At 50.1% G+C, this 25,783-nt stretch overlaps 1 protein-coding gene across 5 annotated transcripts in view; it reads left to right on the forward strand.

The window, feature by feature from the left end:
• The window catches only part of ERG (ETS transcription factor ERG), a 264,684-nt gene that overhangs the window by 205,829 nt on the left and 33,072 nt on the right, over positions 1–25,783 (forward strand). For 4 of the 5 annotated variants that reach the window (XM_042903746.1, XM_042903747.1, XM_042903745.1 and 1 more), the window contains one exon: positions 16,091–16,242. In XM_042903746.1, coding sequence (XP_042759680.1) covers positions 16,091–16,242 — 152 coding nt within the window. Of the gene's footprint in view, positions 1–2,649; positions 3,050–16,090; positions 16,243–25,783 lie in introns of those variants that run through there. The other variant, XM_042903749.1, reaches the window with a different exon arrangement.

Genomic DNA, 25,783 nt, shown 5'->3' on the forward strand with positions numbered 1-25,783 from the left:
GTAGACGCAGGAAACCGGCCCTACCTGGCGTTCCCAGACTCTGTGCTGGGCAGGGCTTGGTGAAGCCATTCCTCTCAGACCTCCAAACCAAAGATTCCCTGTGGTGGCCAGTTCCTTGTACTGAGGGGCTCAGCCGGCTGGACGGGAAATGGTGGAGGGTGTTGTACATCAGATCGTTGGTTCACTGGCACCTTGCAGGGCACCGAGAGCTGGGCGGCCAGGCAGTACCTGCCGTTCAGAACACGACAGGCTGCCTGTGTGGCCGTCAGGGCGGCTAAGGCTCGTTTCATCTGGGGGCCCGACGAGTGGATACAAGATTACTGCGGATCAGGCTGCACACTTTGCAGACCCACCGTGGGATATTTACACACACCAGCTCCACCATAGGGAACGTGGATGTGCGTTCAGTTGGTTTTCGTTCTGGAGACCTTGAATGGACACTGGTCTGTAGCAGCCCTGCACGAGGTGTCAGGGGCGGAGGCAGGGTCGGGGAGACAGGGGTCCCGCCCTGCGGGAGTTCTCGGCAGGGGCAGTGTGGAGCAGGTACGGTTCACCTCTGCGTGAGCAGAAGGGACAGGGGTAGAGCTGCTAAACACCCCGTCTCCCGGCATCCCTCCAGAGACAGCAGCCGCCGCCCCCCAAATCCCCCAGCCTGGAAGCCCCAGGCCAGGTGTGCCGGGGAGTTAGAGACAGCGGCGTGAAAAGAAGCACACCTCCTGGCCCCCAGCTCAGCAGCTTGTTCTGATTGTCATTGCTGGAAGCTTTCACGAGTCGGACTCCCATGCAGCGCACACGCGACTTGATCAAGTTCCAGGGGCATTTACGTAAGTGAACTGGCCTTTGCAACATGAGCGGATACCTTTGCGGCCCCTGATTGCCAGTGTGCAAATACCCCCCAGGACAAGAGTGCTCTGCAACTTGGGTCTTGCCTGAGCGTGACCCAGCTCCTTCTACGTAGAATGGCATCCTGGCGAATGGTCCTCTCTGTCCCTGTCCATCCGTTGCCCTTGGAGGAAAAAGCCAAGTGCTTCGGGAGGAGGGTGGAGCCCAGTTCCTACCCAAGTGGTGGAGTCCTGCAAACCCTCAGCCCGTATGTGCTCACAAGGCTCCTGAAATGAAATACAAGTGGCGAAATGAGATCTGTTGCCATTATACTAGAGCTCTATAAAAAATAATAAAAGGAAAACAGGAGAAAGGCACCACCGCCTTGCGAACCCGCGGGGAAGTAATTGTGGGTTTGGCTTAGGCCGCTGCTGTATCAGAGGGCACGGTTCCTGTAGACACCGATCTAACTGCACGCTGGGTAGACACAGGACGTCATTTCTCAGCCTCGGTAGTCCGTGGCCACCCTGCCTTCCCCCTTTCTTCACTCCAGCCTCACGCACCAGAAACCCCCACGTGTCCACACGGCGGGGGACGGTCCGTGTGCCAACTTGAACCAGCTGTTTCCCAGCGTGGTACACACAAAGGCCCTGTGGGGAGTTCTGCTGCCTGCGAGGCCTCTAGAGAGCCCCCTGCTGATGGCCTCAACTTGCCGTGAGGTTGCTAAGGCTCAGGCCCCTACAGACAGGCGAGACGGGCCAAGAGATAACACACACACGCACGCACACGGCCCACGAGAAAATTGCCTTCCGTGGGTAGGCGGGCAGTATTGTGTGCAAAGCAGCTGCATCATGGCACCTCGGCGCCTCTGACTCAGAGATGCAGCCAGATGTCAGGTGCATCGGACGTCTCCTGCCCCCTTCCTAAGGCGGTGAAAATTCCGCGTAGCCCGCCTGGAGGTAACGGCAGGGCGGTGCAGGCCCACCCGGAAGCTCGTTGCAGCTGGAACGTAATGAACTCGTGTGCCGTGCCTGTGAGTCTTGCCCTGGCCCCGTCCCCAGACCCCCTGGGGTCCTCAACTTCTTGCTGGAGTCGGGTGGGTGAGGGGTCCCTAGGGCGGCGGTGCCCAGAGTGAAGCCCCGCGATCAGCAGCATCAGCACCAGCCGGGGCGGTGGGGGGGCTCGTTAGACGTGCAGTTCTCGGGCCACCCCACACCCGCCGAATCCGACCAGACTCGGGGACGGAGCCCGGCACTCGGTGTTTTAATGAGCCCTCTGGAGATTCCCGCGCTCGCTGGTCCGAGAACCGCCGCTCTGTTGCAGAGTCGAGGGAGATGAAAAATGGGTGCCCTGCAGAGTGAGTGGCCCGGGAGAATACAACGTGTAGAAGTTGGTCTGCTCCCAGGAAGTCGGTCGGTCTGTCTGTCTGTCTGTCCTCTCTCTGTGGTCTGGGAAGAAGACTCGTTGGGTGGATAACTCCAGCCGCACGTCAGACAGCAGGGTGCTCTCGACGTCATATTTAACGAACAAGCATCTGCCGAGTGACGACGATGACAGAAAAGGGGGTGACCCGATTGGCCCGTCTGGGCATCAGGCACGCTGGCTGTGCGTGCGGTCATTCATTCATCCAACAAGAATTCACTGAGAGCTTACTACGTGTGGTCACTATTCTTGGTTCTCGACCTACAGTCATAAAGCACAAAAAACTTCTGCCCGGCTCTGTTCCCTTTCTCATGGGGAAGATGGCCGTTGAGCCATCTAGTTAAACATACAGTAGGTTGGATCGTGGTAGATGTGAGGGAGAAAAATCAAGCGGGGAAACAGGGGGGCCACTCTAGATGGGGTGACATGGGTCACTGTCTCTAAGACAGTGACACATGAATAACGTCCCAAAGGGTGTGAGGGAGAATGCCCCATGGTCAAACAGCAGAATATTCCAGGAGAAGGGAGTGCTCTGTGCAAAGGCCCCGAGGCCAGCCTGGAGCGCTGGAGGACAATCGTGACTGACACCTAGTGACCCAAGCCACAAACAGGCAATGAGGTGCAGCGATCTTCCCTCTGAGTGAGCGAGGAGACTGTCGGCGTGCTGCAGGAAGGTGGGGGCGTGACATTCCTCAGAGTCAGCAGGCTCTCCCGGGCTCCTCCTGGAGGAGGCCTGTGCAGGAATTCGGGCGAGGGACGGTGGTGCCTGGCTGAGAGGTGGTGGCATTCTGGACCCATTTCGAAGGTAGGACTGATGTGCTTTGCTGACAGGTTGGACCTATGGAGGGAGAAGGCGGGAAGTAGGGATGAGCCCAGGGTGTTGGGGAGACTCCAAATGAGACGTGGACAAACCACACTGGGAATCCTCCCGAGGTTAGAGCCCGGGCGCCTCCAATATCAGCCCAGACGTTGGGGCCACGCACTTAGTGCTAATGAACACCGGGCAGAATGGGAGGGGCTCTCACCTCCTCACCTGAGTTCAGTGGATCTTCATTCATTAAACCATTTCTCAACCCTGGTGATTGTGTCTCGGGGGACATTTGGCAATGTCTGCAGACACTTTAAAACAAAATTTTTTTTAACGTTTATTTATTTTTGAGAGAGAGAGGGGAGACACAGAATCCGAAGCAGGCTCCAGGCTCTGAGCTGTCAGCACAGAGCCCGACGCGGGGCTCGAACTCACAAACCGCGAGATCAGGACCTGAGCTGAGGTTGGACGCTTAACCGACTGAGCCCCCCAGGGGCCTCTGCAAAACACTTTTGATAGTCACAGTGGGGGAGGGGGTATTCCTGGCATCTGGTGGCTGGAGGCCAGAGCTGGTGCTCAGCATTATATGATACACAAAAGAGGATCCCCCGCCCCCACCCCCCGCCCCCTCCACTCACCTCTGAAAGAACCTTCCCGCCCCGGACGTCAACAGTGTCAAAATTGAGAAACCTTTTCGTAAATTAACATCTAATTGGTGTTCACATCATGCACTGCGTTAGCTGCTATGAAGATGGGTGAAAAGAAGCTCACGGTCCGTCAGGGGTGAGGAAGGTTCTGGGACATCCCGTGGCAAGTACGGAACAGAGGGATGTCTGGGGCCCAGCCATCGCAGGCATGAGGGTGTGACCTCATCCTCCTGGACACAAAAGAAAGACTCCAAGAAGACCAGCATTTATCAGCACATCCACAGCCCAACTATGATTTATTAATAGATTTTAATATACGATGTATTATCCGATGTATGAGTGACATTACGTTTATACCCGTCTCACGGAGGAAAACTGTTGAGTCTCTAAGTTTTCTGATCTTGCTCACATCCACCTGTCATAGGCCGTGTGACCCCAGGCCTGGCCTCCTCTCCACTCCCTCAGGCTGCTTCCTTTAGCCAGACAGCTTTTCTGTGTTGGCAGGGACACACAAGCTCTACGTCCTATGCCTTGTCCACTGAGAGGCATTACATCCAAACACTGACCGTTTTGGTTCCTTGCATGTGGTGCGCGTTTAAAAACCATTCCTTCCCCCTCGTTTCGTTTTATTCCAGCGGGCCAATTTACCTGGACTCACCTTCACTCTACCTTCATGACATGTCCCCGGATAAAACCACATTTTAAAAACAACAAGCGGGTTGGAGGGACTTGGCCATCCAAGCTCATCAGTGGCTCTCAGTAAATACTCATCGGGCCGAAATGAAAACTGAAAAAAAAATTCTCAGTGTTAGGATGGCAACCGTTCAACCACCCTGCACGTCAGTTGTGTTATGTTGTGTTGTGCTGTGCCCACCTACTACCTGCAGAATGAGGCAGGTAGTAGGTCTTTCTGAGAGTAGGTCTCTGCTGAAGGTCTTTTTTTTTTTTTTTTTTTTTTAAATTTTATTTGTTTTTGAGATAGAGAGAGACAGAGCATGAACAGAGGAGGGTCAGAGAGAGAGGGAGACACAGAATCCGAAGCAGGCTCCAGGCTCTGAGCTGTCAGCACAGAGCCCGACGCGGGGCTCGAACTCATGGACCATGAGATCATGACCTGAGCCGAAGTCGGACGCTTAACCGACTGAGCCACCCAGGTGCCCCTGCTGAAGGTCTTTTAATGCCAGAGTCTTTCATTGTACCTGCGACACTCAATATTTGGTATTTGAACGTGGTTCACTGGGACCACTCTCTCTCCGTGCCTTTCTCCTTTGACTCATGGAGATTTGACTTAGTCTTTATTTTCCTACATTTGCTATAAGACTTCATGTATTCTGTTAGGACAGAGAAGTTCCCAATGCTAATCTCACTTACTCCTGTCTGCCTCAGGGTTCTGAATCAGATTGGCATCCAAGATGCCTTGTTCGGCCACCTTCCAAGTCACCCGGTGGGAGCCTTGCAAGCTAGTGAGTTTTCCGAACCGTGACAGGGAGGCCAGTTAGTAATAGCTTGTCCCACTTGTAAGGGACCTTGAGTCTTTACAGATGTCAGTTCATCGGGCTGCAAAACTGGGACGTGGACCCAGAGCCTCACCCAGGGAACAGTCGGGAGGGAGACCGAGGTTCTGCCGCCGCGTCTCTGTCTGGAGCAGACTTCTCATCCCTTCTCCTCAGCAGCCACTCACTACCTCCTTCGACATCTCTTGGGGAGTCGAGTGGATGGGCGCAATTTTGTAGAGTAGGAGAGCCTCGGAGTCCTGCCCCCCGTCAGGACGCCAGAAAGTTCCGTTGGGTCAGCGCGGGTATTGGCAGCGGGACAGGGGGACTGCCTTGGGATTTTCTATCTTGAAAGTGAAATCATTTTGGTTAACCAGAATTTGCATAGCCTGTTATGCAAATAAAAGACTGAAGGCCTTTGGTGCCTACTGGGCTTCATTCTTTCCTCTCTGAGAAATGCAGTGTACCAAGCAAACAACGACAACAACAAAGACAACTCACGAGACAGAAGAGAAGCCACATCTCATCCTGCGTATGTAACTCTTCGTCGAGATCTTATTCTATAGCACATTTTATTTCCAAATGATGAAGCCCGAAAGGACGCATCGCCCCCCACCCCGAGATTTCAGGACCGAAACGTAACACGGTCTGGCTGGTACCCGCTCTCAGCTGTAAAGAGAAATATAAACTTAAATGAAGAAACTCGGGAAAGCTTCAAACCCCTTGCAGGGACAAAGAACTAACTGTTGGTGAGTTGGTGGTGACTTTTTAATTAACTTAGTCTTCAACTGCTTTAGAGAGCGGGGGAAGGGGACAGGGCTGGAGGGAAGAGACTGGGATTCCAGGTGTAAGAGAGCATATTTAGCAAGGGTAAAAATAACACCCAGCTGTGAAGACAAACATCTCCAGTTTCAGTGTGAGCGGGGAGCTCTCCATGAATCACTGCCAAGCTCCGCCCGCCGCTCAGCCGTGGGGTCTGAAGCGGCTTTTCCACTGCCTCTGATTCAGAAATAAAACAGACCCACAAATTACCCCGGCGCTGTCCAGACAATCCCCTCCTTGTCTGGGGGCCTGAAAATGCCTTTTGTAGCGACTTGCCTCAGTCCACGCCATGGAACTCGATTAGGAGTTTGTTCGGTCGATTAGAACCAAGTATGCACTTTGCCCCGGCCAGCCTCCCGTGGGCCCTCTCTCGGAACGGACCTCTCCGGACTGTCAGGGCAGAACTGCCAAAGAACACCTTTGTATTTCTCTCACGGAGCTTCGCCACCCAATGAACTAAAAAGAACATTCTGGAAGATGGTGACGTTCCAGTAAACGGCGACGAGCTGAAGGCTGCGTGCTAGTGACATGAACTTGCTTATCCGCATAAGAGTTGGGGTGATCAGGACCATTGTGAACGAGGGCAAGAGAACGTGTAGCAGGGGAGAGGGGCTCTCGCCGCTCAGATGCAGACACTGTGAGAATAGGGACCCCGATGTATCCCCAGCACCTAGGACAGGGCCTAGCAGAGAGATTTGCTCCGTAAATACTGGTTGGAGAAACGAATGAATTGAGGAGACCCGGAGAGTCGGGGGCGTGTGTGTTAATCCGAAGGTCCTGTGGTCCAACGCAGGGCTTAGGATGCACGTGACCAGTGTGGATTTGAATTTGGGGAAGATCATTCTGGAAGCAGAGCTCAAGAACACTCCCCCAGCATGTGGTGGAGAGAAAGGCAGTGGAGAGTTGTCTCTACGTGCAAGAGGAACTCAGGGACAGGAAGAAGGATGGGTTTTGAAGAAGAAGTAGATTTTCGAGAGGATCGTGGGTTTGTCTCTACCCGCTTCTAATTTCTTTTTTAAGTTTATTTATTTTTGAGAGAGAGACAGAGTGTGAGCAGGTGAGGAGCAGACAGAAAGAGAGGGGGAGACACAGAATCTGAAGTAGGCTCTAGGCTCTGAGCTGTCAGCACAGAGCCCCGTGAGGGGCTCAAACCCACGGACTGTGAGATCATGACCTGAGCCGAAGTTGGAAGCTTCACCGACTGAGCCACCCAGGTGCCCCATCTACCCGCTTCCAGAAGAAGTACATTGATTTTCCAAATTTGATTTTGCCTTGCTGTGGACTTTTTCTAAGTTCCAAAGCCTCTGCTAACTATTCTGAAGCGAGGGTGAATCACAGATTTAATGTGGCTGGTGAGCTCAGGGCTGTCGCCTGGGGCTGCGTTCAGCGACATTCTTGGATAAATGAGGTCCATTCACACAGCACAGACGACAGTACAGGGCTGAGTCTCCGTCCTTGTCAAGCTAATGGCCACGTCTGTGCCGTTCGCTGCGGGCTCTTTCCATGATGGAGTCTACCCTGCTGTCCGTAGCCTCTGATGTGAGAAACTCAATGTCAGATGCCAAGTTTATTTTGTTTTTTTCAAAAACAAAGCCCCAGTTTTAATTTCTCGGTACATTTTTACCGGCACATTATCCCTTTTTAAAATAAGCCCCCCGGGTGGCTCAGTCGCTTACGCGTCCTACTTCAGCTCAGGTCATGATCTCACAGTTGGTGAGTTGGAGCCCCATGTTGGGTTCACTGCCGTCAGTAGACAGTCTGCTTCGGATCCTCTGTCTCCCTCTCTCTCTGCCCCTCCCCTGCTCACGTGCTCACGCCCTCTCTCTCTCTCTCTCTTTCTCTCTCTCTCTCAAAAATAAACATTAAAAAAAAAAAAGAGTTCTTTGGGGTGTCTGGGTGGCTCAGTCGGTTAAGCCTCCAACTTCGGCTCAGGTCATGATCTCGTAGTTCGTGAGTTCGAGCCCCGCATCGGGCTCTGCGCTGACAGCTCGGAGCCTGGAGCCTGCTTGGGATTCTGGGTCTCCCTCTCTCTCTGCCCCTCCCCTGCTCACGCTCTGTTTCCCTCACTCTCAAAAAATGAATAAACATTAAAAAAAGTTAAAAAAGGAGTTCTTTAAAAAGAATAAAAAAATAAAATAGGGTGTTATGTATGGCAACAGCTAAATGAAGATTTGCCTCGGGCTGTGTTCCACTCGATCTGAAAACCTTAGACTGACTACTTTCCCGACGGTCCAACTTCTGTCCTGGTCCTCAGTTCTTAGGTCCACATTCTGGGTCAGGTTCATTCCTGCTGTGCCTCTTAGCCCGGGAACCTCTGACCAGATTTCCTGTCACAGTCACCAGCATTAGCCCATCCTCTCTGCAGAGCATGCAGCGACCAACCGACCGTGCTGAGCTCCCCCAGGAGGTCTGATGGGGAGAACATTTGACATTCAACTGTAAATGGGGTTGATCAGCGTTTTCTAAAAAAAAAAAAAAAAAGGGGGGGGGGCTGGCGCCTGGGTGACTCAGTAGGTTAAGTGTCCGACTTCAGCTCAGGTCATGATCTCACAGTTTGTGAGTTCGAGCCTCGTGTTGGGCTCTGTGCTGACAGCTCGGAGCCTGGAGCCTGCTTCCGATTCTGTGCCTCCCTCTCTCTCTCTGCCCCTCCCCAGCTCGCACTCTGTCTCTCTCTCTCAAAAATAAACATTAAAAAAAATTTTTTTTAAATTCTTTAAACAAAACAAAACTAGACTTAACCAAAATCCGTATGTATGTCCCCAGAAACACATCATCTTTGGCTTCTCCCTGGAGGCCCTGCCTTTGTGGGCACGTGGCTCAGCTCACATCTGCAAATCTCTCCATGACTGCCTTCAGGGCCACTCCCAGGATATTCTTCTGAAAATACCCAACAGGTGCCCATTCTGTTGTGTTTCGCGTCCGTGAGACGGACGACTCGTGTGGGGCTACCGGGGGAGGTCCTAGAGTGTGGTGATCGAGGACTCAGACTCAGGACCCCGAGTGCCTAAGTTCAAATCCTGGCTCTTCCCCTGCTGGTTATATCACCTGGGACACAACACACCTACCCAGCCTCTGTGCTTTACCTGTAACGGGGTTCCTGGTTCCTGGTATTGGCCTCGTGGAGTTGTGTGCGTGAAGTGCGTAAGAAGCAGCTAACATGTGGCATTTCCCGTGACTTTGGCACTGTGTGAGATGTGTTGCCCATATATTTACTACAACGTAAATACATGAAGAGAGCTTGAGGCCGGTCCTGGGATGAGTAAACAGTCAAATACTAGGTAGGAGATGAACTAAGTAAGGTCTGTAAATATTTGTTTGCCCACAGTGCATTGGGTGCTCTCAGGGGCAAATGTGAGTTTAAAACATAGAAACAGAAGATTTTTGGAAACTGGGATATAGACCATTCTGTCTCTCCAGGTTTTTTTGTTTTTTCAATTGTTCCCTTATCTTTTTAAAAATTAAAAAAAAAAATTTTTTTAATGCTTATTTATTTTTGAGAGAGAGGGACAGACCGCGAGTGGGGGAGGAGCAGAGAGGGAGGGAGACACAGAGCCCGACACGGGGCTTGAACCCCTGAACTGTGAGATCATGACCTGAGCCGAAGTTGGATGCTTAACCGACTTAGCCACCCAGGCGCCCCATATTCCCTTATCTTTTTAATGTTTATTTATTTATTTTTGAGAGAGAGAGAGAGAGAGAGAGAGAGAGAGAGAGTTCACGAGCTAGCAGGGGAGAGGAAGAGGGAGAGGGAGAGAGAGACTCCCAAGCAGGCTTCCCACTGTCCACACAGAGCCTGACTCAGGGCTCAAACTCATGAACCGTAAGATCATGACCTCAGCAGAAATCAAGAGTCAGATGCTTAAATGACTGAGCCACCCTGAGGCACCCCTGAGGTGCCCTGATTATTTGCTTATTTTTAATATTCCTGCACTGACCTCCCTGGTTGGCCAGTTCTTTCCAAAAGGGTCAAGAAACGGCAGGTATGGAGGACTTGTGAGGATGTGCAGTCTCTTGATTTCTGTAGCCGAAGCAGCAGGGACCTGAGTGCTTGGAGCACCCTGCTTTATCACCAGCCCTCCCCACCCCTACCCCGACACTGTGTGCGATGCTCTGAATCTGTTGTCAGATACTGGGAAGGATGTTGCTTGCTAAGACCTGGTTCGTCTTAATGTTTCTGACACCTTGAATAGTGACGGGATGCATTTCCTTCTTTGCTTTGGCCAGTAGGAAGCTCAGAGATGAATTAGTGTCCTACCTCTAGCAACCATAAATAGTAAGCCTACTCAATGTGCTGATTTTATCTCGTGATTGGTTACTTTTCTGCCCTTACCTTAGATTCACTTGCATGCCTTTGATTATTTATGTTATCATTTTGTCTCGTGTGCGTTTTTATAACTGTCTTATATCGTGTCGTCTTCTATGCCTCGGAAACCTCACATGGTCTGAGGAAGGGTAAAGGCAGAAAGTAGATTCGAAACCACCACACGCCCACATAAATATAACTCTAAAGTTGCAGAGGAGAATGATGGAACCTCTTCCCTAGAAAAACATTAGTAACGTGAACTAAACATTTGTTGGTCTAAGTAGCTTCCGGAGAGTCATGCCTGGGGGGTTGGGGATGGAGATTCTTCCAGCCCCTTGATTCTGAAACTCTGTCAGAACCCAGTTGGGTTCGGGGACATGGCTGACATCTCACCTGAATTTAAATTTAGTGCAATTTCCAATTTATTGGGTATTCTTTGCCTGCCCCTTCGATCGTCGATTTGAAATGCTAGTATGCCTTACGAAGTCAGCACTCACTGTCTCGATTCATGAGAACTTGATTCTGCAAACGCTCTTTCCGAGTGTTTAGTTCGCTGAGGCTCGACAAGCCAACTGAGTTGGGCATGTGTGTGCGGTTTTCTGAAGAAGGGCACCGTGGTGCCATCTTTTCTAGGTGAAGGTAGAAGGGTCTTTCTGTGCTATTTCCATATCCCCTGGAGTGGCCACAGTTATATGCGTGTGCCATGGGGTTCTGTGAGGTTGCTCCTTTGGGAGACTAAACTCCCAAAGCCGTGTGGCCCCAAGAGGGCACTGGGGGAGTTGGGAAGCAATATGGCGCCCCAGCTTTCGTCAGGTGCCTTAGCGAAATTCTTGCTTCTGCCCCAGCCTTCCCCTCCCGGGGCGACCTCAGCCCAAGGTGGGATTTCTTCTGCTGTGACAGAGGGGAGCACCTGTCCTCCCAGCTCCCGATCCCTCTCTCTGATGCCACATTCTCTATGGGATTGTCAAAACCAGTGTTTTTCGGGTTACACGCTGAACCCAGACCCGAAAATGTGAATACGAGAATGTGGCTAAGACCCAGTCATTTCCAATTTATTTTATTTCAATGTGGTAAGAACACCTGACATGAGATCTATACCCCTTTTTTCTTTGTTCGGTTTTTTTGAAGTATTTATTTTATTTATTTTCGGGAAAGAGTGTGAACAGGGAAGGGGCAGAGAGAGCAGAAGAGAGAGGATCCGAAGAGGGCTCTGTGCCGTCCCCCAGTGATCTATACCTTTTTAACAGAGTTTGAGGTACACGTTATTGTTGACCAAAGGCTAGAATATTGGAGAGCAGGTCTCGAGAGCTTTTCCATCCTGCTTGACTGAAACTTTATGCTTATTGGTTGGTAACCCCCCATCTCCCCGCCTGCCCGAGCTCCTGGAAACCACTGTCCCACTATTCAGTTCTCTGAATGTGACTCCTTTAGATACCTCACGTGAAGCGGAAACCGGCTTTTGTTCGTCGGTGACCGATCTATATCACTCAGCATAACGTGCTCAAGGCCCAGCCGTTGTCGTGCGTTATAGGATTCCCTTCTTTTACAGGAGGATGAGCACACTGTTGCACGTACCACAGTTTCTTCATCCACCGGGCCATCCGTGGACATTCGTTTCCACACCTTGACCATCGGGAATATTAGCTGTAAGGAACAGAGGAGTGCTAATATCGCTTTGAGATTTGGATTTCCATTCTTTTGGATGAATATGCAAAAATGAGATCCCTGGATCATACGATTGTCTTTTAAAAAAGACTTTCGGGGACCTCCCCACGGCGTTCCATTACAGCTGTACCATTGGGCATCTTCACCAAGAGTATGCAAAAGTTCCGATTTCTCTGCGTCCTCGCCAACATTTGTCATCTTTTGTTTTTTGCAGTAGCCCTCCTGATAGGTGTGAGGTGATAGCTCGTTGTGATTTGGGTTTGCGTAATAACTTCCGTATGCCCTGAAAAGCGTCATTGAGAGAAATGTCTTGAAGGATGCCTTACTTGCAATGAAGAAATTCATGCCCCAAACAATAAGACCAGAGCATTTCGTATTTCATATAAATGATGACCCATTTAGCAAGCATCTAATGAATTGCCTTAGAATCTTCACAGAAACTGCTAGAAAACACGTATGTAAATACTAAGAATACAGTATTTAAAGGGATGCCCTTTGCTATGTGCATTTCAGAAGCGATACATTGAACACCCAAACCCTTATCATGGTAGGTAGCGTAGAGATCACATGATCCTCTGTTCTTGGCAGGGCTTGCTGCCGGGGGAGTACCAAACTGTTTCTGGAAGTTTCTCTTTGATGACTTACAAGCCTCGGAGTGCACGATGTTGAAGCTGCAAGTGCCGTAAGCCGGGAGGCAGATTCCGCAGAGTGTGGGTCTTTTCTTCTCACACCTGCGCTAAGAACTGAAAATGTATTTACTGTGAGACTTTTAAAAATACACTTTCCAGTTCTCTGAATCAGGTTGAGATTTTTTTTTTTCTTAAACAAAGCAGTGTCTAAATAATAGATGTACCCTCTGAAAAAAATGTTCTTCTCCTGGAATTGCCTCTATTTCTTACTTAGGTTTTTTTTTTTCTTTTATATGTGTCCTTCGTTGGGTCCCACACACGCCGTGCCCGGGATTGAACCTGCCCTGGGGCTACAGTGATGCCCTAGAATAGGAATTGTGCAAATATTGCAACACATGGCTTAAACCAGAGTAACACGTGGTCAGGGAGTTGTCAACGCCTTTCTGAAGTTCAGGTTTATTTCACCTTGTAGGGACAGCATCTTCCCTTGACTTGGTGGGGGCATTCTGCACAGGGGCAGGGAGTTAGGCTGCCCAGCTTCAAGTCTTACTTTTGACCTCTCCTGGCTCTGCGACCTGAGCAGGCCCTTCTCCTTTGTGTACTTGGCTGACGCCTCTGAAAAATGGATGTGATGTATGCACCTGCCTCCCCAGGCTATCGTGAGGACTGTTAATGGTTAGGCTCTCAGGACAGGGCCCACACTTCTGTGTGCTCCTCTTGGTCTGTTAAAATTCCCAAGAGAATACACCAGGGGAAATGCCTGGCAAGTGAGAACAGAACAGCCGGGGCTCTTGTGGCCACTGTGTATTGATAACCTGCTTGGAGTCCAGCATTGTCAGTGGCCTGGGGGGTGACCCTCTCCCCTCTCTGGGGCCGGAGTTCCCTTAGAGCTTTTTTTTACAGAAACTATTGGAAATGATCAAAAACCTGGTTCCATTCTATCTTCCCCTGAAGCTAAAACAAAATACAGTGGAAAAAAGATGATTTTTTTTTTCAACTGTCTTGAAGGCACAGCTTTTGAAAATAGGGTCTGAGGGCTGTTTTGTTTTTGTTTTGCTTCTGTTTTTTGCTTTTGCTTTGCTTTTGTTTTGTTTCTTGTTTTTGTTTTCTGGGGTTTGGTTTTCAGTGGAAGGTGAATGGGAAAGCTTACCTGTCCTGCTGGAGAAGAGAGAACTTATGGTGCCTGGTATACAGCAGGCACTCAATAAAAATGCTCTAGATGGATGAGTGAATGGGTGAACTTGCAGCGCTCATCCCAGACTCTGTAGTTGTTGCCAGAGTTATGCTCATCTGCTGAACAGCATCTAAAGCTTGTTCCTTGAAGAACCAAATCTTTTAGACTCTGTCCCCCTGTCCCTAGTAACTTCTCTCCTTGAGGAAAATACACCAAAACACACACCTTCTCCTCAACTGCTGGAATTTTCCAGAGGGATAGGAAACTAAGTGTCAAGTGTGAAGACATTCTGTGTTGTGATATTAGGATGGGTCTTTTAGAGATAAGTGTCTGCAGCCAGGAAAAGTAGCATCAGGAGGAAATAATGCATGTGTAGGCAGTGATGGAAATCTAGAGAGTGTGCACCATGGGAACTCAGACTGTTATTGTTTATAAATTTCCTTCGTGTTAGTACAGCTGTGGGGATGCTGTGAAACATGGCCATGTATTTCCAGGCCTGTGGTGGGGCCTTAGTCCTGTGACCCTGACCATGATCTTTATCTGTAGATGTACCTACGCCTTCCTCGCTGTCAGCCCTGAGCTGTCTCCATCAGCACCAGGTCTGTGTGTATTTTCAGTGATCTAGGATGCTGAATGAGCTCTTTTCCCTCTTTTCCCTCTTTTCCAGGGCACTCTTTCCCTTGGTCTGCCCTTCCTGTCCACACCCCTGCCAAGCCTTTGGCTCCCGAATGACCTTCTCCATCCCACTCCGGGCCTGTCCCACCCAGAGAGTGCCCTTCTGGCTCAGAGGGTTTTGATGTTCTCAAGCTTGAAGGTCAAGGCCATGCCAGGCCCATGGTTCCATGATTCCACAAGTTGGATGCAGAGCTTCAACTAGTGAGGTGTGGAGGAGACGAAGAAAAGTTCATTGGAGTGGAGCCCACAACCTCAACGCCTTAGACACTGGGAGGGAATCCAACATGCAGTGGAGTTTTGGAGATTCCCAAGAGTAGGAAAATCCTGTGTGGGGTAGAGCTCGAGAGGCAGTTTTTGGAAACCCACCTTAGAAGATATAACCCAACTATCAAGGCCCCTCATCTACAGTGGTCTCGAAGTTAATGAGCTGTGGGCTAACCTTCTAAAAGGCATTGACATATTTTTCTGTTTCCTGGTTGCGTTGGATTTTCCTTTTGGGGGGTTCCCTGTTAGATATGATTTCGTCATATATTTATGGTCCCTTTCTTCTTTTTCCAGAAAGAAGGCAGGGTTTGTCTTTATCCAAATGGCTGCCGCTGCCTTCCTAACGGTAGTGGCCCTGTGAGTGGTCGTCAGAGGGCCAGCGGCTGACTCCTATCTGCATCCGTCCTCATGGCTGGTTTCACACCCCATCCCAACCCCTAGGGGCAGCTGAGTCCACTCTCCGGCCACCTCCCAGGCTGCCAGGTCTGCCCCCGTCCCTGCCCCGCCTGCCAGTGTCTCGGCTAGGGACAGCGTGAGCCTCCAAAGCTCCATATCTCATGATTGGCTATAGGGAGTTGAAACTGAACAGACGAATTTCATTCTGAGGTTTTGAAGGCGAATGTCGTTGGAGGATAAACCCAGCTGTCCGAGCTGGGGTCACCTCTGTGCATACGGTACATGGCCTGTTTACAGTCACGGAGACAGGACCGTGGCGGTTCACTGTTCCTTGCAAGTGTTTCCAAACAGCTGTCACCAGTGGAGTTTTGACATGACAGTTTCAGAAGGCTCTGGCTTAAGAAACAGAAGCCAGCTGGCAACTTGCTTCCCTCCAGGCCGCCCCGGGCTTCAGCCGAAGGTGGGCAGTGCACTAGTCCCCTCGGGCTGGCATAGCTAAATGCCGCAGACTGGGGGGCTTACGTGACACAAATTTATTAATTTATTTCCCACAGTTCTGGGGGCTGGAAGTCCAAGGTCAAGGTGCCGGCGAGGCCAGGGTCTGGGCTGTGGACGGCCACCTTCTCAGTGTATCCTCAGTGGCAGAGACAGAGAGGGAGAGTCCCCGGGTCCCTTCTGCTTCTTGTAAGGGACTGATCCCGTCATGGGGGCCTCGCCGTTGTGACCTCATGTGATCACCTGCCGAAGGCCCCACTTCTGAATACCGTTCCATTTGTCAGGGCTTCAGGAAAGGAGTTTTGGGGGGACAGGGCCATTCAGCCCCGAGCAGACACCGTATTTGCCCGTTGACTCTTCTCTCCTCCCTTCTCCGTCCGCCTCTCTCCACCACACCCTTGCTCCGTTCTCTCTGTGGATCACAGGCCGGCCGGGGGGCAGCAATAATGGAAGAATGTATCTTCTTCTCCTTCAGAAACTCCCCGGATGAATGCAGCATGGCAAAAGGCGGGAAGATGGCGGGCGCCCCAGACACCGTCGGCATGAATTATGGCAGCTACATGGAGGAGAAGCACATTCCGCCCCCAAACATGACCACGAACGAGCGCAGAGTGATCGTCCCAGCAGGTCAGATGCTCCTAGGGTGCCGTCGAGCTTGGCCTGCCTGCCTCTGGCATCCGGCACCCTCCATGGCCTGGGGGAGTGACTGTAAACGCAGGCCAACAGGAGTCTGTCCACCTGTGGTGGAATGTCCACTGAGTGTGTGTGTGCGTGTCTGTGTGTGTGTGTGTGTGCGCGCGCGGGAGAGACAAAGAGAGGATGGAAACCTACGAAAAATGACCTTTCAGGGGAAGAAGTGCCCTTTCTCTGAGATTATTTGGTGGTAAATATTCTTTTTTTAAAAAAAAAAAAGTTTATTTTTGAGAAAGAGATTGAGAGAGCACACGTGGGGGAGAGGCAGAGAGAGACGGAGAGAGAGAATCCCAAGCAGGCTCTGCGTTGTCAACGCAAAGCCCAGCGCAGGGCTCGATCGCACAAACCGTGAGGTCGTGACCTGAGCGGAAACCAAGAGTCGGCCGCTTAACTGACCGAGCCGCCCAGGCGCCCCTCTTAAATATCCTTGTTTTTGCATGAAGTGCTACATTTTCATTCTATGTGGTATGCTTTCGAAAAAGACTTCTTAGCTGGCAAAATACAAAGCTGGGAGGCATCACGGTTCGTGCTCAAAATTGAAAATTCCAGCTCACCCTGGCCTGTCGTCCCGATTCTGAGAACCAGAATGACTCTTTGCCACAGAAGTAATTCTAAACTCAAACCAAAGCAATAGCCCTGAACTTGAGGAAAATGCCACGAACTCACTTGTTTAGCAAAAAACTGAAGGTGATGGGAAAGATGACTTTTCGGAGGAAACGAGCTGCAGAAACCCAAAACTACCACAGACACCGTCACTGCTTTGTGGGTCTTTAACAGGTGTCAGGGTTTTGGGTAAGCAGTGTGAAGGCACCATCTCGTGATATCTTGGGAAATAGGAATTGTTTTTTTTTTAATTTTTTAATGTTTATTTTTGATAGAGACACAGAGAGAGAGAGAGAGAGACAGCATGAGGGGGGAGGAACAGAGAGGGAGACCCAGAACCCAAAGCGGGCTCCAGGCTCTGAGCTGTCAGCACAGAGCCCGTCTCGGGGCTCGAACTCACGGACCGAGAGATCCTGACCTGAGCCGAAGTCAGACCCTTAACCGACTGAGTCACCCAGGCGCCGCTTGGAAAATAGGAATCCTTATATCACAATTTCCCTGATGAGGAAAATGGAGCTCCCAGGGGTCAACTGACTTCTCCCGGGGACTACTGTTAACAGAAGGCCAAGTCCGCGTTCAGACGGGCCTGCCTGCCCTGGGTCTCTTCCGTTAGCTGCTGGGTTAAATCTCGGCTCCTAACACGGCCCCTGTGGGCTCCCCTCTGTCACTCCTTGCAGCCATCTGGTCACCCTGTGGCTTGGCCTCAGGGGCTTGGAATCAGGGTCACTTCAGCCTGAAACCCTTGGTTCCAGGTAGTTCTGTCCTTCACGAGCGCTCGGTGCAAATGTCTCCTCGGAGAGGCCTTTCCCGAAGGCCCCGCCGAAAGCCATTCCCCATTCCACCGGCTGACCTCAACCCCCTCCGCCCTCTTGGTCTCCCGGCTGTCACTCCACTGTCCATTCACGTGAGCGTTTGCTGAGTGGCTTCCTCCCTCAGTACAACGCAAGCCCCCCCGAAAGGCCCAACCTCCATGGCCAAGTACAGGGCTGGCCTGAGGTAGGTTCTCCATGAACACCAAGCGAGGGGAGAAGGCGCGAAAGGCTGCCAGTGCACGAGCGAGGTCCGCGCAGACTGGACTCCGTCTTGCTCCAGGGGTCACTGACCTTCACCTCCGTGAAGCGGGGTGGCCGCAGGCTCAGATCCGCTCAGGGTGTGCGTCTCATCCTGCTGCCCCTTCTCCTGCACGCGGCCACTTTCACGGACCTCCGGCACCTTCCAAATAGAGTGCAAAGCACGCGGTACTTGGCAGAACGTCTGGCTTGGGTCCGTGGCCCGGGCTGCTCCCCGGGGTGGTCGCTGGGTGGTGGCTTTCAGCAAGACTGCTTGATGCCTTGATACGAAAGGCATCATCCTTTGGGGCCACCTCGGAGGCATGTTGTGAGACCTTTATAGGAGACAGCAGACATGAAGTCTCATGTGTGCCCGGTGACGGGGACAAAACAGGTTTCGATGTTGACTGAAAGGCAGTTGGCTTTTGTACGGAAGCTCCCCCCTTTTGGTTTGACCATAGCCCCCGAGCTGCTGACCCGAAACTCGGGACTCGATCCCGGGCCGTCGCACAAAAGGCAGTTCCTGCGGAGGGGGAGCCATACGGAAATGCAGATGGTCTGAGGCACGCGTCCTGGACGTGGGGTACCTAAAAAAGGCTGGAGAGCAGGGGAGTTCCTGGGGAGGAGCAGGGGGCAGGGACGCCGTTGCCTCGGACGCTGTCTGGACGTGAACAGGACGAGGTACAGACCCGAAGAGCGCCCACCCACACGACCCCTCTCAGCCTTAGCCTTGTTTCTTCAGAGCGTCGTTTCTTCAAGTCAGGCGAAACGAAGTTTTTGTTAGTTCTCTAAGACCAGAGAATCCATCTGAGGACAGGCCCGTATTGAAGATTCTTGTCTTGGCTCCTGAGAGCCTCACCGGCCCGGGAGGTAACGCGTGATGTGCTCACACTGTATACGGATGGGGTCATGTTTCTGTCGTGCTATCAATGTGCTTCGATGTCGTCAATATCATTGCCAACGAGGGACAGACTGGACGCTTCCTACCTTGAGTAAAATGTTCAGAGATCAGGAGAGCTGTTTATACGGGGAAGAGGCAAAGGACCGAGTCAATGAAGTCAGAGCCCCCCCCCCCCCCACCGTTCCCGGTTTATAGTAGGTGCTCATTAAATGTCAGCTGGCTGGGTGGACTGACGGTCGTGCAGATTGGCTCATACTGACGTTTTTGTGCAAAGATTGGTTTCATCCCCTGAAGAAAGGCCTCTTCCAGCTCTTCCCTCCTTCAGTTGCTTCATACCAAACGCAGGCAGTTATTCGGTTGATAGTGTTTGTAAGAGAGCTGTGGCTGATTTTGCAAGCCGTCAGCCTTCCAGTTATTGGTCAAGCTTCAAGTAGGTGTGGTCATACACAGGCACACAGATGAACACACGCGCCCACACCCACACCCACTCACGCCCGCCCACACGGCCGCATTGCACCGTCCAGAGAATTCCCCAATGTGGCCGTGAGATTGCAGGACCCGGGGACGGCCCTGTCCAGCTGCGGCGTCTGCAGCTCAGCCCTGGCTCCGGGACCCGGGCACCTCGTTCGGGCACATCTTGGGCCTTGAATGCTCTGCCCACGGAGAGAGTTTTCCAAACCTGGCTCCACCTGGCATGTGTGTCTCCCTCTAGCTAAACACACGGACTGACGCTCATCCGTGCAAGTCATAAAGATTGCTGAAAAAAATACTTATTTCTAAGCATCTGCTTTTATTTTATTTTATTTTATTTTTAATTTTTGTTTATTTATTTTGAGAGAGCGAGAGAAAGAGAGGGAGAGAGAGAATCCCAAGCAGGCTCCGTGCTGTCAGCGCAGAGCCCGAGGCGGGGCTCCGTTTAATGAGACGTGAGATCATGACCCGAGCCAAAAATGAAGAGTCGGGGTGCTCAGTGGACTGAGCCACCCAGGCGCCCTGAAGCGTCTGCCTTTAAAATGCAAACTTTTAGCCTTTGCACAGTTGCAGAAGGCGGGTGGCATTCAGCCCCAAGGTGTCAGCGGGCGTCAGTGAGAAGGGGAAGGCCTCAATCGGTACGTGGTTAAGCGTTCATGGGCTAAAAAGGAAAGCGATGGCCCGGCTGTTCATTCTGAGTCGAGAGAAAAACGTATTCCTCGGTTTGTCGTAGGGGAGGAACAGGGAAGTCATGAGAACAACCCTCAGTGAGACCACGAGACATTCTGGAAAGCCTTGGCTCATGCCTCTTGTCCTGGAAAAATTGTTGATGCGTGCTTCTCCCTCGCAAAGTACACGGTTCGACAATAAATCACATTTATACGTTTCTATCTATCTATCGTCTGTCTATCTATCTATCTATCTATCTATCTATCTATCTATCTACTTGTCTGTCTGTCTGTCTGTCTGTCTATTTGGTGTGCATGTCCGTAGGTGTAAGTCTCCATCTCGTGGGGTTGGGCTGTTCCTTACACGGTGGCAGGCTCACAGTGTCATTCCGTGAACTCCGTCTTACGAGGAGGTTCGTAAGCGAACCTACGCGGGCGGCCTGGTGAGACGGCACGTTGGTGGTTGGCTCAGGTGGATTTGGACACCGACTGGAGAGAGTTTCTCCGGGTACAGTCAGAACCACTTGCATCAGGATTACCCGGGAGACTTGCGATCCGAAAATGCACATTTCCGAGTTTCCTGAACCTGGGTGTGGGAAGGGTTGAGGAGGCCACATGGTTGGCACGCTTTTTGGATGACTTGCATGCAGAACATGGTTTGAGAAGCTCTAATCTAAGTAGAAGACACTGAATAAGTTTTACGTGAACACAGGTACCTGTTTTTACCTGTTTTTAATAAAGGCGTGGGTGGCCGGGAAGAAGTAACCAATAGTTTCACGATGATGTTCCCAACAATTTTGCAAAATGAAGAGTCACCCGTTCGGGGGGGAAGGAATTTTGTCTTCCTAAAGCTTCTTCTCCCTTAGGGTGTATTTTGGGGACCTGTCATGGGTGGGGCACTAACGTAACATTGTGTGTCAGACATACTCAAATAAAAATAATAAAATAAAATAAGATAAAATAAAATGAAATGAAATAAAGTAAAGTAAAATAAAATAAAATAAAATAAAATAAAATAAAATAAAATAATAAAATCTGCAAAGACCACGCATCACTTCATCCATAGGAAAACCCGGGACCGTTAAGGGCACGAAATGCTGCGTGGGAGAAGAGGAAGCCTGAGATTCATTCTGACAAACTGAATCATAGTATGAGGCTTGTAGGCATTTGGCTACATTGCTAACAACAGCCAAGACACCTGGGGTACGATGCAGGAATCTAACTTGCAGGTGTTTCCACGTCTGCCTCCCCAATTCTGCAAACACAGATCACTGTTCAGAAACAAATGGGTCCCCACTGCACCACTGGAGTGCACTTTTCTTTTTATTTCTGAGACAGAGAGAGACAGCATGAGCAGGGGAGGGGCAGAGAGAGAGGGAGACACAGAATCCGAAGCAGGCTCCAGGCTCTGAGCGGTCAGCACAGAGCCCGACGCGGGGCTCGAACTCACGGACCGTGAGATCACGACCTGAGCCAAAGTCGGACGCTCAACCGACTGAGCCACCCAGGCACCCCATGGAGCTGGTATTCTAAAGAGCCTGGGCTTCACGATGCCTCACTGAGCACCTGCCATCAGGGACGCTGTCCCTCTGTGTGCCAGGTGTCCCTCTGGCAGCCACTGTAACTTTTGAGGTATTCACAGTGTACTTGGTGATGTGCTAACCAGCAGGGCTAACAAAGAGGAAGGCACAGTCTTCGTCCACTGTTCTTAAAAGTTGCAAAATGCTGACCAAAATGGAACGGGACCGCTGGTTTTAGCAGCTTACATCATTTTGAAAGATTTTTTTCCCTTTTCTGTTTTTATTCCCTAACATGAGTGCTGAAGCACTGGGCTTTTCAAACATTTCTACTTTTATTTTCCAAATAGCCACCCGGGGCACAAACACTCATGGTGATCAGAAGTCTCAGAAATCAAGAATTGCCACATTCGCTTCATCACTCCATTGACTGACTGCTTGCTTGCTTGCTTGATTGATTGATTCATTCATTCATTCATTCATTCACGGAGTGCTTACTGTGTTTCAGTCACATGAATACAAGCTCTTACATGATTCAAGACCCCTTTATTCTTGCCCCCCAGACACCCATGGCTGGAATTACTGGTATTGTGTCTTCCTCACACCCTCTGTGCTGGGTCCCTTCTCCTCAATTCATCAAGTATTCACTGAGCACTTATAACTCATGTACCCGTCACAGAGGAAGTGACCAAAGCCTGTCAGAAGTAGATAAGACCCATCCACAATGAAGTATGTAGTTCCTGACAGGAGAGTGTGGGATTCAGAGCTCAGATGACTGATTCAGGCAAATGTCACAAACATCTGAGGAATGAGATGGCTGGTCAAGAGGAGCTTCCTTTGTACCTTTCGTGGTACGATTCCTAAATTTTTTTGCAGCCTCCGTCATTTTTCTCTGCCACATCCTGTCCCCCCCCCACCCCGTCACTCTGCTCTCATGCTGCCATTGCTGCAACCCAGTGTCTTCGCCCATGCTGTTCCCTCCGATGGAATGCCCTTCTTCCTTTCTCTGCTAACAGATCCTTCTGCAAGGCAAATTCACTCTGTCTAGGAAACCAGCCTTGATCTTTTGGCAAGTTCATGGCTTTTTTTTTTTTTTACATCTTACCAATTCTTTTATTACCATGCTTTATTTTGTTTCGCACTGTATACCAGAATACACCTCATACTTACTTCGATATGCATATATTCATTCAATCCCATGAAGGATTTGAGATGCCTTGTGAACTCAACTACCGATAGACCCGTGAACCAAACCACTGATCAAAAAGAAATTAGGAGTCAGTACTGAGGCAATTAAAACTATTGATGGAAAACCAAAGTCACGTGAAAGGATGAGGCAGCCATTTTGAGCACATTTGACCGCAAGCTTGGCCAAGATATTGTAGCCATGCTTCCAGTATGGCTTTGAGCTTCCTGGCAGCCAAAATAAAAAGTCATGTGGGAACATAATCCTTGTTTCTACAGAGAAGTTTCACAAGGAAGGCATTGTTTTTCTCAATTCTGCATCCCACACGCAGGATCCCCGGACTTGACACTCGGGGTCCACTGAGGCTATAGAGGGGACCATGGGACTATCTTTCTGATATAATTGCAGCATTGCGTTTCACCGGCCCGTTTTCTTGCGACATCCTTTATGAACAGAATGAATTACACGAGAGAACGGCTCCATGCAAAGAACATGCGCCCAGCGGGGGTCTTTGCTGGTCTGGCTTATGGGAAAGTCAAGATTTTGAGTTGTTAGAGTGACGGAGGGCTCACATGGCTGTCACGTGATTCCTTCCACATATGACATCTCCAAGCTGGGCTTGGAAAGCAAACGAATACCAAGTGATAGAAGACTGTACTCACTGACCAAGTGCAGAGGGTAAACCTATTATGCTTTCGACTTCTTAGAGGTCATAATTTCTGAGCCTGTCTATCCTATTAGATTGTGAGTTGGTGAATATGTCTTTCGTATTCTTCATCACCAGACAAAGCAGCGAGCTCGGGGCCTGTGTGCAGGGGTCAGTTAATGCGCATTTATTGAGTTCATGGTCATCCAGATTTAGTTAGCAGGAATCACAGGATCACAGGAGTTCGCAGTCCAAGACTCTTGATCTTAGTTGAACTTTGTATTAGGGTTCTTCAGAGAAACAGAACCAATCTCTCTCTCTCTCTCTCTGTCTCTCTCTCTCTCCTTCTCTCTCTCTCTGTCTCCTTCTCTGCCTCACCACTTTTTTATTCTTATGAGGAATTAGCCCATGTGATTATGGAGGCTGAGAAGTCCCACAGTCCACAATCTGTTGTCTGCAAACTGGGACCCCAGGAGAGCCAATGGTGTAGATTTTAGTCTGAGTCTTTAAAGCATGAAAGCCAGAGACCTGAAGGCCCGAGATCAATGCCCCAGCTCAAAAGTCAGGCAAAGGGAGCAAATCCTCTCTTCCTTCCTCCACCTTTTTGTTCCATTTGGGTCCTTATGGGTTAGTTGGTGTCACCCACCCCCACAGGGGAGGGCAGGCTAGGAGTTTACTCAGTCTTCTAATTCAAATGCTGATTTCTTTTGGAAACACCCTTACACACACACCCAGAAATAATGTTTAACCAAATGTCTGGACGTCTCGTGATTCAGTCAGGTTGGCACATAAACCATCATAAACATCTCCCTTTAAACATGGGGACTTGGAGCCCTAGCTAGAAGCAAAGCAACTCTCTCAGGAACACTTGTGCAGGTGGGTGAGACCAGAGCCGCTACCCAGGCCTGTGCTCACGTATACCTACAGAAGTTGTTGGTAAGACCTCAAGCCTTCATTTTACTTCGTCATGCCACGAACCACTCCCACGGATCGCTCCCGCTGTGTCTACCTTATGGAGCGTGTTTCTATAAGCTTCTACTTAAATTGCTTCTGTGCAACCAAGTCAAGCAAGCAGACGACCAAACCAGTTAAACCTTAACTCCTAAAGTCCAAGTTAATTATCGTCCTAAACTATGAGCTGGGTAGTGATTGCGGAAACTGCCCTTGGGTTATATGTGTGACCGAAATCATAAATACAGAAATGGTGACGGCTCCTGTGTATCGAGTGCACACTGTTGTCAGGCACCGGGCTGTCCACTTTGTCCGTAAGGTATTATCTCATTTAAGCCTCACAAAGCACCCTATGGTGTAGGCAGTATTTGTTGTTCTCACGTTACAGATAAAGAAACTAAAGCTGGGGAAGCCAAGATCATTGCTCAGCGTGTCTCAGCCAATAATTTGGAGAGCCAGGATTCTCATCCAGTTCTGTCTGATCCCAGAGGCTGAGTTCTCCTTCCCATGCCACTATCAAAATTATCCAGGGAAGAACACAAAGCCATGCCATGGTAGGATGTGTTGGTTAAGTTGTTGCAGAAATTCTAAAATGGGCTTTTCAAAGGGGACTAAGTAAAGAAGGAAAGACTGGAGATGTTCACAATAGTCTACTGTGTTGCTCAGCACGTAACCTGTCTGACTCCACAATGGCATTGAAAATGGCTTAGATTTGGGGCGCCTGGGTGGCTCAGTCGGTTGAGCGTCCGACTTCAGCTCAGGTCATGGTCTTGCGGTTTGTGGGTTCGAGCCTGGGGCGGGCTCTGTGCTGACAGCTCGGAGCCTGGAGCCTGCTTCGGATTCTGTGTCTCCCCTTCTCTCTGCCCCTCCCATGCTCATGCTCTGTCTCTCTCTGTTTCTCAATAACAAATAAAAAATTTAGAAAAAAAATAAAAGAAAATGGCTTAAACCTAGCGTGAGTGGCTGGCTGGACGTATAATGAATTAGAAAAAAATTTTAAGATAGATGATTTTGGTTTGGTTTATTCTGTGTTTAAGTGACCCGTGGGACACCAGTGAGGCAGTATGGGGGTAGAGCTTAGGGTAGAGAGTCATCTATCGGGGGTTACCACACCTGTGTTCTAATCTCTGCCATTTTGTAGCTCTGAGATCTGGAAAGTCACTTAATCTTGGCTTTCCTTAGCCTGCAGGTACACCCAAATACAGATGATAGTGATGCTTACTAAATATATATATATATATATATATATATGTATATATATATATATATGGTGTGTGTGTGTGTGTGTGTATATATACATATATATATATGCCATATATATATGATGCTGTATGGATTAAATGAGACAGCACATGTGAAGTGCATACACAGTGCCTAGGATACAGTAGGCCTCAAAAAATTACAGCTTTCCTTTTCATAGTTGGCTCAGGCATTTGGGAGAAGTTTCTAGACTCGAGATAGATCTGCAGATATAAGCATGTGG

This window comes from Panthera leo, chromosome C2, assembly GCF_018350215.1.
Source record: "Panthera leo isolate Ple1 chromosome C2, P.leo_Ple1_pat1.1, whole genome shotgun sequence".
NCBI lineage: Eukaryota > Metazoa > Chordata > Mammalia > Carnivora > Felidae > Panthera > Panthera leo.